Genomic DNA, 14,995 nt, shown 5'->3' on the forward strand with positions numbered 1-14,995 from the left:
AGCCACATTCTGGAAAAAAAGTAATATAAACAATAAAAGGGCAAATTCTAAGAAAAAGGCAAATTTGAGATGCATTGTGCTCCATGTATGGGCAATGTGGTTCTGTAAAGCGGCACGTAACCGTATAATAAACATATTATATTCTTTGCAAGCTCTTGTGGGGCCACATAAAATGAAGTTGCGGGCCGGATTTGGCCCCCGGGCCTTGAGTTTGACACCCCTGCTTTAGAGGGATGAAGTAACAATGTACAGTGATAAAATAGTACTTTCCCGCTTGATTTACAGGTCCTTGTATTTATTGTTTTTAACGTTGAACACTTAACTGCTGCAAAATACATGAATATTTGATAGATGTGAATGAAGTTTTCAAATGAATGAATCACAAATAAATAAAGTAAAGACCTTGAGCATTAGAAGTGAAAAAGCTACTACTATTGAACATTGACATTGTTCATAATTTATATTTCACATTGCACCAGCTTGTTTCTAAGGACAGTGTTGTGTTTTGTTGATGGTTATTCAGGAATAATGTGTTTTCCAAGCAGTGAGTTCAGGAGGTTTTACCACGAGCCTGTCTCCCTCTTATTTAAATGGCCAAACCTTTTTTGACAACTTTTACTTTTCAGCTAAAGGTCAGATTTTCATATACGAAAGATAAGATGTCAGGTGTGGGCCCTGCTTCTCTGAGGTCATTAAAGATCTGGTAGCACGGGGATGGATCCTTCATAACATCCTGACCGTGTCTAATCATCAAGCCTCAAATAGACAGGAATTATGGGTCGGCTCTAACGGATACACTGGGAGCTTTCTGGAACAAGGGGACTGCCACGCTCCTTTTAGATGGGACTACTCATTGATGATGAATGGAGTGAGATACCCCCAGTACAATATCCACTGCTTTCATATCTAATTACCAGTCTAATATCCAACCCTCAGGGGAAATACCCCTTTGCTCGTATTGGTAATGAACTTTTTTTTTTACCGCTGTAACTCAATGACCACCTAAGGGATGCAATCCCACAGTCATCACCCCACCACACCTAATGAAATTTAACCAGTATTAGATAAATGATACAAAAACAAGATGTGACCCAATTCTTTTTCATCATGTTGCTTTTCCTTTTGGCTAAGAGGCTGAAGTTATTTACAGACAACAATGATGAGTCTGATGGGACCAGAGCCTCGTAATTGCATATATTCAGAGACCATGAACATGACTCAACAGCAGAATCATGTTTCTTTTACCAGCACAGACCATAATCTGTGCTTCAAGCAAAGAGAAATATTCTTATCTTTAATATCATACCGTGTAAAGTTATATGCATTTTGCCTTTTGTATTATAAGAGATGTTGCTTCAAAGTTTCAGCCTCTATCCTCATTAATTTTCTTTTGGTCACCACAGCTCAGTCAAATAACATTACATTTCGTAATAGGTCCGCGTTAAACTATTCTTTTGTATAATAGATTGATGTGATAGTTATTAGAAACAAATATTGACTATTGATTGTTAATGTTTAACTTGGTGTGAACTGGACATCTTCAATTTAGTTCTTTTTTTAAGAGCAACCCTCCAAAAACCTCAAGAAAAACAAGAAATCTTCATATTAAAATGCTGTACCAAGCATGATAAATGGCTTAGGTGACTAAATGTATGTTAAATAAGATCATCAAAATAAGGAGATGTTGTTTTGCAGCTGGAGTGCACATCCATCTTGGACTGCACCCTGGAGGAGGTGAAAAGGTACAGTGAAGACCCTCGTAATGTGGACACCAGCCAGGACATCGCCCTGGTGATCGACGGACGCACACTGACCATGGCTCTGTCCTCGGACTTGCAGGATCGCTTTATGGACCTGGCCAAACACTGCCGCACCGTGCTCTGCTGCAGGGTCACGCCCTTACAGAAGAGCAGGGTGGTGAAGGTGGTCAGGGAGAAACTCAAGGTCATGACCCTTGCTGTTGGTAAGACATTTTTGTTGAGCGATTCATCAAAACAAAAATACATATACAGTATATCTGGGAGTTTCAAACTACCTGACTTCAAGGAAAAACAGAAGACAGCATGTGTAAAGTACAGTAAACTATCAAAACAGTTTTAAACTTAATTAACAATTAAATCCATTTTTTTGTTGTTGCTATTCTTAGTTTAAGTTTACCATCCAAATGTTACTTTGTTTTTATTAGTACAACAAATGCACTCTTCCTGCTACAGTATGACAAGCCAAAATGTCTACGCACATGAAAACGGCCTTTGAGAAGGAAAGAAAAAACTGTATGTGAAAGAAATGGTCTTGCAGGGGGGATGTAACAAGTAATTATTTCAGCTTTTATAAGGCTCTTGTTCTTATCTGGTTGTGAGTCATTGAACCTCCTGAGAAATGTATTGTTGAATATTAGACGAGAGAGTGCCGAGATTGTCATCTATAAATACAACGTCATACTGTAGTCCAAATAAACTGTATATAAAGTTGTTGTTTTCTTCGTGACAGACTTTACATTTGAATGTGCGTCCTGATTAAATACTTAGTCCCTTTATAAGGTCTAATTGAGGTCTACACTAGCATCCTCTTTGTGTTTTAAGGTGATGGTGCAAATGATGTAAACATGATCCAAGCAGCTGATATTGGCGTTGGGATATCCGGCCAGGAGGGCATGCAGGTCTGTAGGTCGGTCTGAGGTATAGCTTTGAAAATGCTGTTTGTTTTCTCAACTACTCTCACTGTCCAAACTTTCTGTCCTCTGCAGGCGGTCATGGCGAGTGATTTTGCTATATCTCGCTTTAAACACCTGAAAAAACTTCTCCTGGTCCACGGACACTGGTGCTACACTCGACTTGCAAACATGATCATTTATTTCTTCTATAAGAATGTGGTGAGTCTCGTCTCTGCTAAATCTCTGATCACTGAAGCTAAATGGTGTCTGGATCTCTCCTCTAATCACCCACGCTGTAATGCGTTCCCCAGGCCTATGTGAACCTACTCTTCTGGTATCAGTTCTTCTGCGGCTTCTCCTCAGCTACCATGATCGACTACTGGCTGATGATTTTCTTCAACCTCTTCTTCACCTCGGTGCCGCCCATCATGTTTGGGATAATGGACCAAGACATTTCTGCAGAGATGCTGCTTGGTGTTCCAGAGCTGTACAGGATTGGGCAGGGTGCAGGGGTCAGTGACACTCCACAACAAGATACCGCTACTTCAATTAATTAATGTAGTACTCTTCATTCAAACATGCTTGTGTGTGCTTGTTTAGGAATACACGTTTACTACTTTCTGGGTGTCCATCCTTGATGCCTTCTACCAGAGTCTGGTGGGCTTCTTTATTCCATACTTGGTAAGAGAAACGTTTTAAATCTCCGTCTTTGATTAAGCATTTTGCAAAGTTGCATCTGTCATGGTGTGTCCTCTTTTATGTCTCTTTTTGCCTTACATTTGACTAAATGTGTTTTTTCCCCTCCAGGCTTACCAAGATTCCGACATAGATATTTTTACCTTTGGAACTCCTATAAACACCATTTCTTTATTTACCATCCTGCTGCATCTGTCAATAGAGATCAAAGCCTGGGTGAGTGCCGAAATGATGGATATCTATTATTAGAAATGATTATGCTATGTACTCCCAGTGGGCCAAAACAGCCAGGTCTGCATTTGAAACCAGTATGATAATAATAATAATAATATGGTCAAATAATATTATTTACACTAATCCATTAATGAATTAATTCGATAAAATAAAAAAACAGACTTCTTTTGACACATTTGGTAGATATCAATGTATCTAAATGCTGTTTATGCACCTGTCTTTCAGACGGTGGTTCACTGGGTAACCATGCTAGGCAGTGTGGCGTTGTACTTCATTGTGACGCTCGCCTACAGCGCCATGTGCGTCACCTGTAACCCTCCGTCCAACCCGTACTGGATCCTCCATAGCCAGATGGCCGACCCCATGTTCTACCTTCTCTGCATCATCACTACGGTGGTGGCTCTGCTGCCCAGGTACCTTCACTGCCATCTTCCCTGTGGATAATCATTTAATGAAGCCTTGTCATTGTTACAGAGGGGCTTTTTATGTATTGTAATAAGAACATATGACGAGCGGGTTGTGTCTGTTCCTACATCTACAGGCACAAATATCCACTTGAGGAACTTTCTAATCAAGTATTGTACTATTTTACAAGAATTAAAAAGCAGCTACTAATCCAGTGTTTCTTTTGGGGGATCTCGAAATAAATCTGAGGAGAATCAATATTATCAAAGGAATAAGGAAAAAATAAGAAAAATAAATTATATTTATTAATATGTTTTACTTTAAATTTAATTATCAAATGTTCCAGCATATTTATAATCCCCTAACAGCCTAAATTAATTTACACAGTTGAATTAATGATACAATATATAATAAAGCTATAAATTATTATTTATTTGTATAGGTTAAGATATGATAAGCCCTGATCAAGTTTTCAATTAAAGAGCCTGTGACACGAGTTTCCCCCATCATCCAAACCCATCAATTTGAGTAAATATTGTCCCTTGAAAACCGTTACTGAACTGATTTTGGATATTTGTACTTTGATAACCATTAATCTGCCCTTCAATGTTGACCATTTTCTGGATCTAAAGATCTCAAATACTGTGTTCCTACACAAAGGATATGTGAAGGACAACATTGCTCTTTCTAACCATGTTAAATCCAGTCAACATCATAATTATATTATATATTATTCTGGAGTATGTATATTTGACAAGTGCAGATCATGAACTGCTATATAATTGTGAGGTTGTTATGGACAGTTTAGGCTGATTTGTAATTAAATCATGACGATTGTGACATCCAGGAATGATCTGCACCGCGGCTCGGTCTTCGTCCTGGTTGCTGCTGCGTCTGAAAGTGCTGCTATTTAGAGGGAATGCTCTGATTTACATCAAAGGGCCGCATATTTTTCACTGGCCTACTTTCTCACCACCACACTCTCTCCCCCAGGTACATGTTTCACGTGCTGAGGAACTCTATCGCCCCCTCCCCTCTCATGCAAGCCAGGAGACTAGACCGGCTGGACGCCTCCACCAGGGACGAGTGGATGAAGGAGTGGAGGAGCATCAGGGGCCTCGGACAGGTCAGACGCTCCAGGCTGTCCCCCCCACCCTCTCCTACCCTTGATACCCCTGCGGACATTTTTCCCCAGTCCCCCACCGCCTCTGATATAATGGCTGATGATTTGACACTGAATGTAATTACTGAAAACTATCAGAGGCCTGTACACATGTGAAAATCAGAGAGTCGTTGGCAGATTGAAGGAATAAGATTATTATTTATTCAGAAGAGTGAACATTTTCTGAACTGGCTCATTTTAACCCTCCTGGTGTCTTCGGGTCAAATCTGACCGATTTACTACTTTCATCAATCATAACTTTTTTCTTTTACATTCGATTTCATTAAGGCTTTATGATATCCTTCACAGTAGACATTTGAACACAATTGCTGATCACCACTTTCATTACATTTTGGATGATTTAGTCAACTTTGTAACACCCATGGTGTTCCCGGTCACACACACACACACACACACACACACACACACACACACACACACACACACACACACACACACACACACACACACACACACACACACGCACACACACACACTCTCGATGTGTTCCCCCCCTTATGTGCCCAATCCCCTTATGTGAATCACACCTGGCACTCACAAACACACACACACACACACACACACACACACACACACACACACACACACACACACACACACACACACACACACACACACACAGAAACATTTGACACATTCCCCGCTCTTATGTGCCCATCCCCCCACATGGATCACACCTGGCACACGCGATACATGTTCAGTGTCTATTCTTTGTATATTTACTGCAGTTTTTCATGTATACCAGTAGTCTGATACAATATTTACAGTTTGAAAGGGTGTTAAATGAAATTTGGTGATGATTAATGGTTTTTGTGTTAATGTAATAGGAGTTAAAACAGGACCGGTCAAATTTGACCGTGAACCCCAAAGTAAGAGGGGGAGGGGGAGGGGGGGAAACAAAGACAACAGGAGGGTTAAGGGTGGTCTTACATAAATGCAATCAGGATAGAATACTCTTTCTCTGTGACTTCTCACAAATCATTGATCAGCGCGATGATTGACAAAAAGTATTTGGCCCTCTTACTCTTCTCATAACAAGCTGCCATAGTGAACACATAAGCCTGTTACTTTCCTGATGGGTTTTCAGAGCACAGTGGTAACCCAATTAGTCATGCCACCCACCCCTCAAAAACATGGCACTTTTCCAGAACAAAATGCATAGCTGGTTTAATATATTCCTCTCACCTAGATACCCTAAACAGTCACAATGCATACTGTCAGTGAGGCAAACACAGATGTGGTTTGCAGATGTTTTATTAACTTGCCTCTATAGAAAAATGTATGTCCTAACACTGTAGGCTGGGCCTGTGGCTGGTTGTGTTTTTTGTTTTTCTGTATCATCTGCTGTGAAATACAAATAAGAACAATCAAATTGTTCAATTTGTATGTGTGTCATCTTATTTCACATTCAGCCAAAAGGTACATTCAGAAGAATCAGAGGAAAAGACTTCTAAGCTACAGAGCTTTTTTTATGGAAATGGAGTGTGCACAAGCCGAATCCACTTGTAAAAAGGGCTGAGTTATCATTGGCATACTTCATTATACAGTAGCAGCTCTGCTTATATAAGGTCCCACTGCATCCACTTAGATCATTGCTGCTCTCTAGTGTTGAAAATAAAAAGCTGCACAAAGGTCAAATGGGACAAAGTCAGAAAAACGGACATTTAAACATCCAATTGGAGAATTGATATTTTAGATGAAACATATTTTTTACTGTGAATTCATTGTGAAATAGCTGTTACAAAAAGCAGACTTCTTTAAGACCTGACCAACCCTATCTCTGCTGCCTATCATGCATAATAGCCATGAACACATGTGACATGCGTTAAATGATCGAAAAATAAGGCACGTATTTACAGCCTTTTTTTAGGCAGGTGTCAGGTACGGCGATGTCGCCTATTTTGTTTAATGCATCAGAACTATTTTCCACAGAAATACATTGCATAATTCAGTGAATAACATGCAACTAGTTAACAAGTTGTATTTTCTCAGGTCAACATTTTAGCTAGTGCGCAACATGCATGTGAAGCAAGAAGGTTGATGAAAAAATCCTATTTGGCTAATATTTTTATTTTAAACTAGAGAGCCAATAAGAAGCCTCAATGCACTCTCTTTCCCTAATTCTTCCTCATTAGCATTTTGTGAAACTAGTTTGACTAGTTGGGGTTTTCTGTCTTTCACTGCTTCAACTAGTGGAGGTTACTGTCGTCTGATATTAAAGAGATAGTGCCCACTAAAAGCAACGTTCGACATCACAATATCTAAACATGTAAAGAAAGCTGAATGCTCGCGAAATAATGTCAGAACTGCGATGTGTTGTTTTTAAGTGAGAAGATATTTTTCAAATGTACAACAGGTAAACAAAAGTGATAGCCTTAGAAATGAATCGCCTGCCGGTAAGCCAGCCAAGATCAGTGACAACAGATGCATGCTGTCCTCTCAGAGCCCATCACACTGACGCCCTGCACTCTGGCTCCATGTCAGCCTGCCAGGTGGCCATCATATCAGGGAACCACACGCGGCCCAGGTGCTTGGGCACCTCACTGTGGATCTGCTCCATGTTGTAGCTGCTGTCTGGGATCAACACCTCCTCCATGATGGACAGCTGAGTCAGCCGGCCCCCGCACATCTTTACAAACTCCACAAATCTGCTGCATGTGACTTCACACTCTCCTTGCCCAATGGCAGTCAAGCATTTGCAGCATTCTGCGATACGGATCAGCTCCTCATCCAGGGGTTTAGGACCGTTGGCACACACCACCAGCTCCACCAGCCGAGGGCAGTTCAGTCCAACACGGCCCAGCATCTCTTTACTGACTGCCCGGTCAAAGTACAACTGGGTGACGCGGATCTCGTCCCGGAAGAAGGCATTGAGGAGACCTCCTCCTCAATGAGGTAGACGTACATGACAATGTTGACCTTGAGGTGAGTGTCCAAAGCCTCCCAGCTGCTTCTTTGGAGGGTGTGAAATTGTGTCTGTCCAGGGTTTTCGCTCACCACGTCGATGCGCAGGTGCTCCAGGTGGACGTGTTTTTCAGAAGAGAGGGCCAGCAGGAGCTCGTCACTCAGGAGATGGTAGTTTAACGCCAGCTCTCTGAGTCCATGGCACTGATCCGCAACACACAGAATACCTGAGGACAGAGGGAGAAGTCTGAGCGTCTGAATGGGAACTGATGAGGACAGCTGTTCATCTTCAGCAACTTCAGGGTGTCGCTGTTGTTGGCAACCAGCACCTTCAGGGACGGATCGTCAACCAGCATGTCGTCAATCTTTATGGAAGATAGGGACTTGGAGTTGACAAACACTACTGTCAGTGCAGACGCAAAGTGGGCCTGAGGAGGGACAAACAAAGTTGATAAAGGACAGAATCTTTTTTAAAAGGGCAACATGTTTTTATATTTCTACCATATAATCCAGATCTTGTGTGTCAAACAAACAGGGCAGCAGTGAAAGGGTGGAAATGTGCGTATGAGATGCAGTCTCTTACTTGAGACACATCCATGAAGCTGGGTCTTGCTGTGGAAGTCAACCCCAGGGTCTTAATGGTGCAGTTCCCCAGCTGAGAGTCACAGGCCGCCTCGGCAGATTCTGTGCAGCTATCCATCTGATTCACAAGCAGTGATTCACCATTTAGGTAAAAATAAAGAAAAACCCCAATGTTAGATAATGGAAAGAAGGCGGTGTACTGTGAGAATAATCCCAGCCTCGATGTGTTAACCACACCTAGGCAGCGTCATGATCAATACTGCAGCAGATGGATTGAATTAAGCAGGCCACATATTGTTATAAAGACAGCTGTGGTGTGAAAGGGGAGGAGGTGAAAGGAGAACGGGTTGTCGGCAGGGAAGACTCTCACTTTGAAGCTGACGTAATGCAAGTGCTTGGCGTGCTTCCTGATGATCTGCTGGATGAGGTCGGGGTAAGTGGAGCGCAGGTAAGATGTAGCCGGCTGACTGAGCTCCAACTCAGACCTCCTCCACAGATCAGGGGTGTGAAAGATGTCATTCCAGCAGCGGCACACTGAGGAGGCCCTGGCCCGGTCTACGAGGGACAGATGCTGGGTGGACTGATCTGCAGGACGACGTGTGGCGGCAGGCGACCCCAGTCCTCTGCTGCAGGAAGAGCAAAGCAGGACGTCCTCAATTTCTTCTCTTCTCAAGGGATGGGAAGTGCTGGCACTTTGGTTTGAGACCTGTCCTTCCTCGTTTCATTCAGAAACAAATCACATTTTGTATACATGCCAAAAGTAAGGTGATCTATATGCAGAGTGTGTATCAAAGATATCTGAGCTTTTATTAGATTTTTGATAGTGGTTTACAGTCTCATACCCGTCAAAATAGAATTATGTCAATGTATCATAAAATAAGGTCGTTTTATTCTCCCTTCCTATAGACAGTTGTTTAATAACTAGAGCCCAGGAAGTAATTTACAGTTTTTAAATGCAAGTAATTGTCATTTTTTCAACAGTAGTAAGGATATAGATACAAGACAAAACACAAACACAACAAATACAATAGTCATTTCTTGACACCTTTTTGTAAAAGTATTTTAAATAGAGTTTACTACTTTATAAAAACCATCAACCCATACTTTGAACTGAGCTGAAGTGAATGGATAATCACTATAGCTGTAGCGCCAGAGACACATTAACAGAAACCTTGCTGACTATGAGCATACAAAAAACACCCATATGAAACCAAACAAAGTAAAAAACTCCAACTGACGGGTGTTACTTATCAAGGGTTGACAAACAACATTTTCCTCTCTGTTGTGTGCTCTGCCGGTGGAGGAGACATCGTTCCTTGGAGCCATGGATGGAGATTACTTGATCAATGCTGGCTGTGGCTGAGATAGGACAGCAGGAGCAGGTCTCTTCACAAGCGACTCTCACGGCTTTAGCAACAGCTTGAAACACGAGAGAGGGGGAAGCATGGGCCTGCCTGCTGCATCTGCATAGGCATGGAGGAAAGACCTACATTAACAGGGGGATACCTTTTATTATTGAAGAAAGATTACACTTCATATATATATTTATACCTGTGTGTGTGTGTTTTTTATACAGTAAGATTAATTAAAAAAGAAAAACACTCAGCAATTAATCAAATCATATTTCACATTTCAAGTTACAGTCATTCCCCAAAAATTAAACAGGATATCTCTGACCACCTAACAAGACGCTTCATTCCTCTGGTTTCCTTCCTGATTGGGAAAGCAGCCACTAACCCCAGAAAGAAAGATTACCAGGGTAATGTCATGTAGAGGTCAGTCAAACTGGACGGTGTAGAGGTCAGTCAAACTGGACGGTGGAAGGACACAAATTTGCCCTGTGTTTCGAGTGCCCCCAAAGTGTAAGGTCCCTGGAGTTATTTCAAACCAGTGTGTCAAAACAGACTATGGACCAAAGATGTATCATATTTCACTGAGCACAGAGGGCTTATGAATGAGGACAGCTACTGGTCGGACAAAACAACGGTGCTATAGTGAACTGAATTGAAGTTTTTTTAGTTGGTTAACATGGAGGAAAATGTATATAAAGTACTCAGATTGTGTTCTTAAGTAAAAGTAGAAGAACCAGAGTGTAGGAATGCTCTGTTACAAGTAAAAGTCCTTTAGTACAAAAGTATTAGCATCAAAATATACTCAAAGGACCAAAAGTGAAAGTACTCATTATGCAGGTCGGCCCATTTTCAGAATAATGTATAATAGGTTTGGATTATAGATATTTATTCATTATTGTGTTTATCACAGCTGGTAAAGCATGCAGCTAATTTAATGAATTACTGCAGGGTTGTCTGACCGTGAATATTGCTCCAGATGTCCCTCAAGTCTTATTTAAGTGTTGTTGTTTTTCACAACATGAATCTACAAAGTAACTAAAGGTATAGAATACATTTAGTGGAGTAAAAGTACACTATTAACCTTTGAATCGTAGTGGTGTAGAAGTACTAAGTAGCAAATAATTGAAATACTTCAGTAAATTAAAAGTTCCTCAAAATTGTTCTAAGGTAGTGCTTGAGAAAATGCACTTATGTACTTTACATCCCTGATTATAGTAAATGTACTTAAATAAAATTGAAAACAGCTTTAGCCTTCAGTAAATGCAGCCTGGCAGGGCTAATTTAGGGCAAAATTACCCAGAGGTGTTGCCATGGATGGCAGCCCCGCCCATTTACTGACGTAGCCGCGTGGAAACGTCGTCCATAGGAGACGCTAGTTACGTCGGCATGAGAAGAAGAAATAAAGACAGCTTCACAGAGTGGCTTTGTTAAAACAGGTTAATAAAAGACATACTCCAGCACCCTCTGTTATTCTCCATAGACAGCACGATGCCACGACGCTGCTGTTTTGTTTTATTTTTTGAAGAGAAGAAGCTGGCTACTTAGCTTAGCCACAGTCTGACAACCAACGTCATTAGCCTGTAGCTAACTGGTTACTTTGAGTAAGGTAAGACTTTTATTTACATGCTAAAACTAACGTAAGCTGTGTTATTAGATGACACTTTCAGTAAGATCAATGTCTACATTACATTTTTAATAAACTATAAACTGTTTCTTAAGTTTAGTAACAAGCAGGCGACAGCTAATGATAAGTTTAACTTGTTTTTTTTAGAGCTAAGTCAAGCTATCTTTATCAGCCGCTTAAATCCTAGCTTAATTAAATGATCATTTTACTCACTCGAAAACCCTCATCAAAAGTCTTAAAACATTGTTACACATAAACCATTTATTCGGTCTACAGCTAATTACCTTTGTTAGGAAAAGGAAATAGCCTTGGTCTTAAGGAGCAACAAATATAATTTTATGTTGACTTTCTGTTGCAGGGTTTCTTTTCTTTTTTTTCATTACCGAGTAATTAAATCCAAGCAAGACAACATGGACATCATAGCTTTCCCTTGTGGTTTTACTTTTGTTTTGATATCATTGAACAAATACGCTTTGTTGTATTTATTGATGTCAAGTGACTGTGCAAGTGGAAATACTAATCGCAAACACATATATAGATATAAGGTGGCAAGTTTTGTTGTTTGTTTCTTCACAACTGTGGTAATAAATACAATTTTAAACGTTGATCTGATAAAAAAATTAATATCTTGTTTTGTGGACAAGGCTGAAAGAACAACGAATTGTATTATTTCACAGCTACAAGCTCCTAAAGTTCTTTGTAGCATATATCATTTTGAATTTTCATTCAAATGAAATATTTGAGTTAAAATGTTTACAGTAACATTTCACCATGTTACAAAAAAATTCCAAAGAACTCATGTGTTGTTTTTAACCAAGATCCTGAAATGACTTTAGCTTTTCTGCCATTTTTTGTATCATTACATTGATGGTGATTCTTCTGACCTGTCTCTTCGAGTATTTGCCCTGCATTTGTTAAAGGTTTGCTCTTGGTTCTTTTTATAAAGCCAAAGACTTGAGTTTTACATGTTGTACTTCGTGTGTCCCTTTTTTAGAGAAAGCAACCATGACACAGAAAGGCAATCTGTCTTCAGTCTCCCTCGGAGTGGAGGGCATGACATGTGGCTCCTGTGTCCAGTCCATAGAGCAGCGAATTGGGACGCTCCCCGGGGTCATACATATAAAGGTAAATGTGCAAAGATGTTCAGTGAGAACATGGATTATTACTTTTAGTTTCAATCAGCATTTTCTTCCAAGTTGATATGCAATTTTGTTTATCTTGCTGTATGTCTGAATATCTTAAAAACCTTCTGAAATGACTACCATGGATGTTGTACAATCCAATCTGTAATTTAAAAGGCAGATATGCATACATTTTTATATTAACAAAAGGGTCCTGTCCATTTGAATGTAAGGCAGTTTGATTATACCCACAGCTGTACTCCCTCATGACTAACTTGAATTTAAAACCGACTTACATCCATTTGGCCAAGAGAGATTGCTATATTACAATTGTTGTGGGCCTCTGTTTTGTTTATTTTGTGTTTACCCCTCAGGCTTGGGTTAAATGACAAGATAATGTAATAGAGTGTTCCGGATAAAGCTCTGCCCTTCTCAGGACTGTGACAACAGGTCGATACGCAGCTTGCACCCACAGGAAATGTCATTTATGTCTTAAGAGAATTCAGTTCCTGGGTCTTTTTTTAATTCATTTATATAGACATGATCTGGTAGGAGTGAATAGATGTTTTTGGTAGAACAGACTCATTTTGTCTCATTCCTGGCCCTCCCCGCTCTCATTCTCTGAAACATCAATGTTAAGCCAACAGGCACAATCACTTACAACTTAACCCCCACTTGTGGTTGTTACTTACGGCCCAGTCAAGTGATCCTTTCAGCGTGTCACATGTTTCATTCTTGCTAAAGAGGAAGAGCTAAGGGTCATCAATAATGACACAGCACGCTTTGAGCTTGCCAAGGGAAATGACTCATTTTAGCCCATTTCTTTTAAATATGTATTGTGTATAAGGTCAATTGTTGAGACGAGGCAGATTCACAGTACGGCTGTGAAAATGCCACAAGATAATGCATATTATTGATGATGTGTGGGTAAACTACATTAAAGTGACAATAGACACATTTTTTGCTTTAATTTATCTTTAACTAGTAACTAAAGTACATTTTGATTGCCCCATCTAATCGCTTCACTGTGCTCTATCTCCCAGAGACCTAATGGATTGTGTCCTGTGCATCTTTATTCAGATGCAAGTAGCTAGAACTAGCTTCAAACCAGCTAAAAAGCTGCCTATTGGCTCTTTAATTTCTTAACAGTATTTTTGGAACATTAATGTGCGCTCAGGAAATTCTACATGCTGTTATTAATCTGAAATAAGAAAGCTGCCTTTTAACCTCATAGATGAATTAACCCGATTTATGAGTCGAATACAAGTCAAATGCAGCTATTGTAAGCTACACTGATTTAGTTTAGCCGGATTTATTTTCCCATTTCTTTCCCGTTTTATGAATTTACTCTATTTTAACCTTGACTTTTATTTTGTAGGTGTCTTTAGAGCAGAAGAATGCCACTGTATTATTTGACCAGAGCCACCAGAGCCCAGAGTCTCTGTCGGAGGCCATCGAGGACATGGGCTTTGAATCGAGTCTATCAGCGTCCAGCGCAGCCACCCCCGTCTCCACGGACACCCAGCTGATCCCCACCTCAGGCCTGACACCTGCAGCCCAGCAGGAGGCTCTGGAGAAGCTGTCCCAGATACAGGGAGTGTTGGACGTCAGAGAGAGCCCCTCCCCGAAGGGTCTCACTGTTACCTTTGTTCCTTCCCTGACTTCTTCTTCGCAGCTAAGTGAGGCGGTGGAGGTCCCAGCATCCAGCAGCCCAATGCAAATAACCCCAAACATGTCTCCATCGCACACTGCGGACGACGGGGCGGCGCTCCTCAAACTGAGCATTGAAGGAATGACCTGTCACTCCTGCACTACTACCATTGAAGGAAAGATTGGAAAACTAAATGGGATTGAGAAGATCAAAGGTGATGTACTTTACAAGCTTGAAGTCATACTGCTTCAGTGTCTGATGTAAAAGTGATGTTGTAAAACAGTTGCGGCGCAGGAATGCACTTCTTAAAGATAACAATTGTCACGTCATGTGAGGACCTTTGCATGGAAACAATTGACAGGTTTCTCTGTGGGATTTGACAATGAAATACTTCTACTGGTATTGTTGTAAGTAGTGACACGTTTACAGATTCTGTGTGCAGGAAGACTAAAGCTGCAGCTGTATGTTTGTTTTTCTAGAAACATTGTCCCAAATGGAGTTAAATATGAATATTTCACAAAGATGATTTCCTCATGAACCTTTTATAATAATGACTATAATCTTAATTATGAAGAGCTTTTCAAAACCCC

At 40.6% G+C, this 14,995-nt stretch overlaps 2 protein-coding genes and 1 pseudogene across 4 annotated transcripts in view; 2 read left to right on the plus strand and 1 right to left on the minus strand.

Moving 5' to 3' along the window:
- LOC104956132 (probable phospholipid-transporting ATPase VD) overlaps positions 1–5,426 on the plus strand; it is a gene marked incomplete at its 5' end in the record, with an annotated part of 8,210 nt that extends 2,784 nt beyond the window's left edge. Inside the window, 8 exons of the mRNA XM_010783580.1 lie at positions 1,696–1,963; positions 2,583–2,659; positions 2,747–2,872; positions 2,965–3,165; positions 3,254–3,334; positions 3,461–3,565; positions 3,809–3,996; positions 4,982–5,426. Of these exons, the coding sequence (XP_010781882.1) occupies positions 1,696–1,963; positions 2,583–2,659; positions 2,747–2,872; positions 2,965–3,165; positions 3,254–3,334; positions 3,461–3,565; positions 3,809–3,996; positions 4,982–5,267 (1,332 nt within the window). The remainder of the gene's footprint in view (positions 1–1,695; positions 1,964–2,582; positions 2,660–2,746; positions 2,873–2,964; positions 3,166–3,253; positions 3,335–3,460; positions 3,566–3,808; positions 3,997–4,981) is intronic.
- A 2,194-nt stretch (positions 5,427–7,620) lies between these two features.
- Positions 7,621–11,321, minus strand: LOC104956133 (F-box/LRR-repeat protein 3-like; annotated as a pseudogene).
- Positions 9,369–14,787, plus strand: LOC104956130 (copper-transporting ATPase 1-like). 3 transcript variants are annotated; one of them, XM_010783576.1, is made up of 3 exons: positions 9,369–9,417; positions 12,628–12,758; positions 14,133–14,787. In XM_010783576.1, the coding sequence occupies exons 2-3, from the start codon at positions 12,639–12,641 to the stop codon at positions 14,667–14,669; spliced, it is 657 nt and encodes a 218-aa protein (XP_010781878.1). In that variant the 5' UTR covers positions 9,369–9,417; positions 12,628–12,638; the 3' UTR covers positions 14,670–14,787. The 3 variants fall into 3 exon arrangements, with proteins under 3 accessions (XP_010781878.1, XP_010781877.1, XP_010781876.1); XM_010783575.1 differs by lacking the exon at positions 9,369–9,417 and adding an exon at positions 11,377–11,610; XM_010783574.1 differs by lacking the exon at positions 9,369–9,417 and adding an exon at positions 11,377–11,615 and having other exon boundaries at positions 14,133–14,786.
- The last annotated feature ends 208 nt before the right edge of the window (positions 14,788–14,995 follow it).

Source organism: Notothenia coriiceps, unplaced genomic scaffold (assembly GCF_000735185.1).
Source record: "Notothenia coriiceps isolate Sejong01 unplaced genomic scaffold, NC01 NC01_scaffold00025436, whole genome shotgun sequence".
Classification (NCBI taxonomy): domain Eukaryota; kingdom Metazoa; phylum Chordata; class Actinopteri; order Perciformes; family Nototheniidae; genus Notothenia; species Notothenia coriiceps.

Excerpts from the sequence above, each read along its gene's own strand:
- LOC104956130 (XM_010783576.1), top strand. The coding sequence starts at position 12,639 with ATGACACAGAAAGGCAATCTGTCTTCAGTCTCCCTCGGAGTGGAGGGC. Across the intron at positions 12,759-14,132 it reads CCGGGGTCATACATATAAAG|GTGTCTTTAGAGCAGAAGAA; the intron begins GTAAATGTGCAA and ends TTTATTTTGTAG.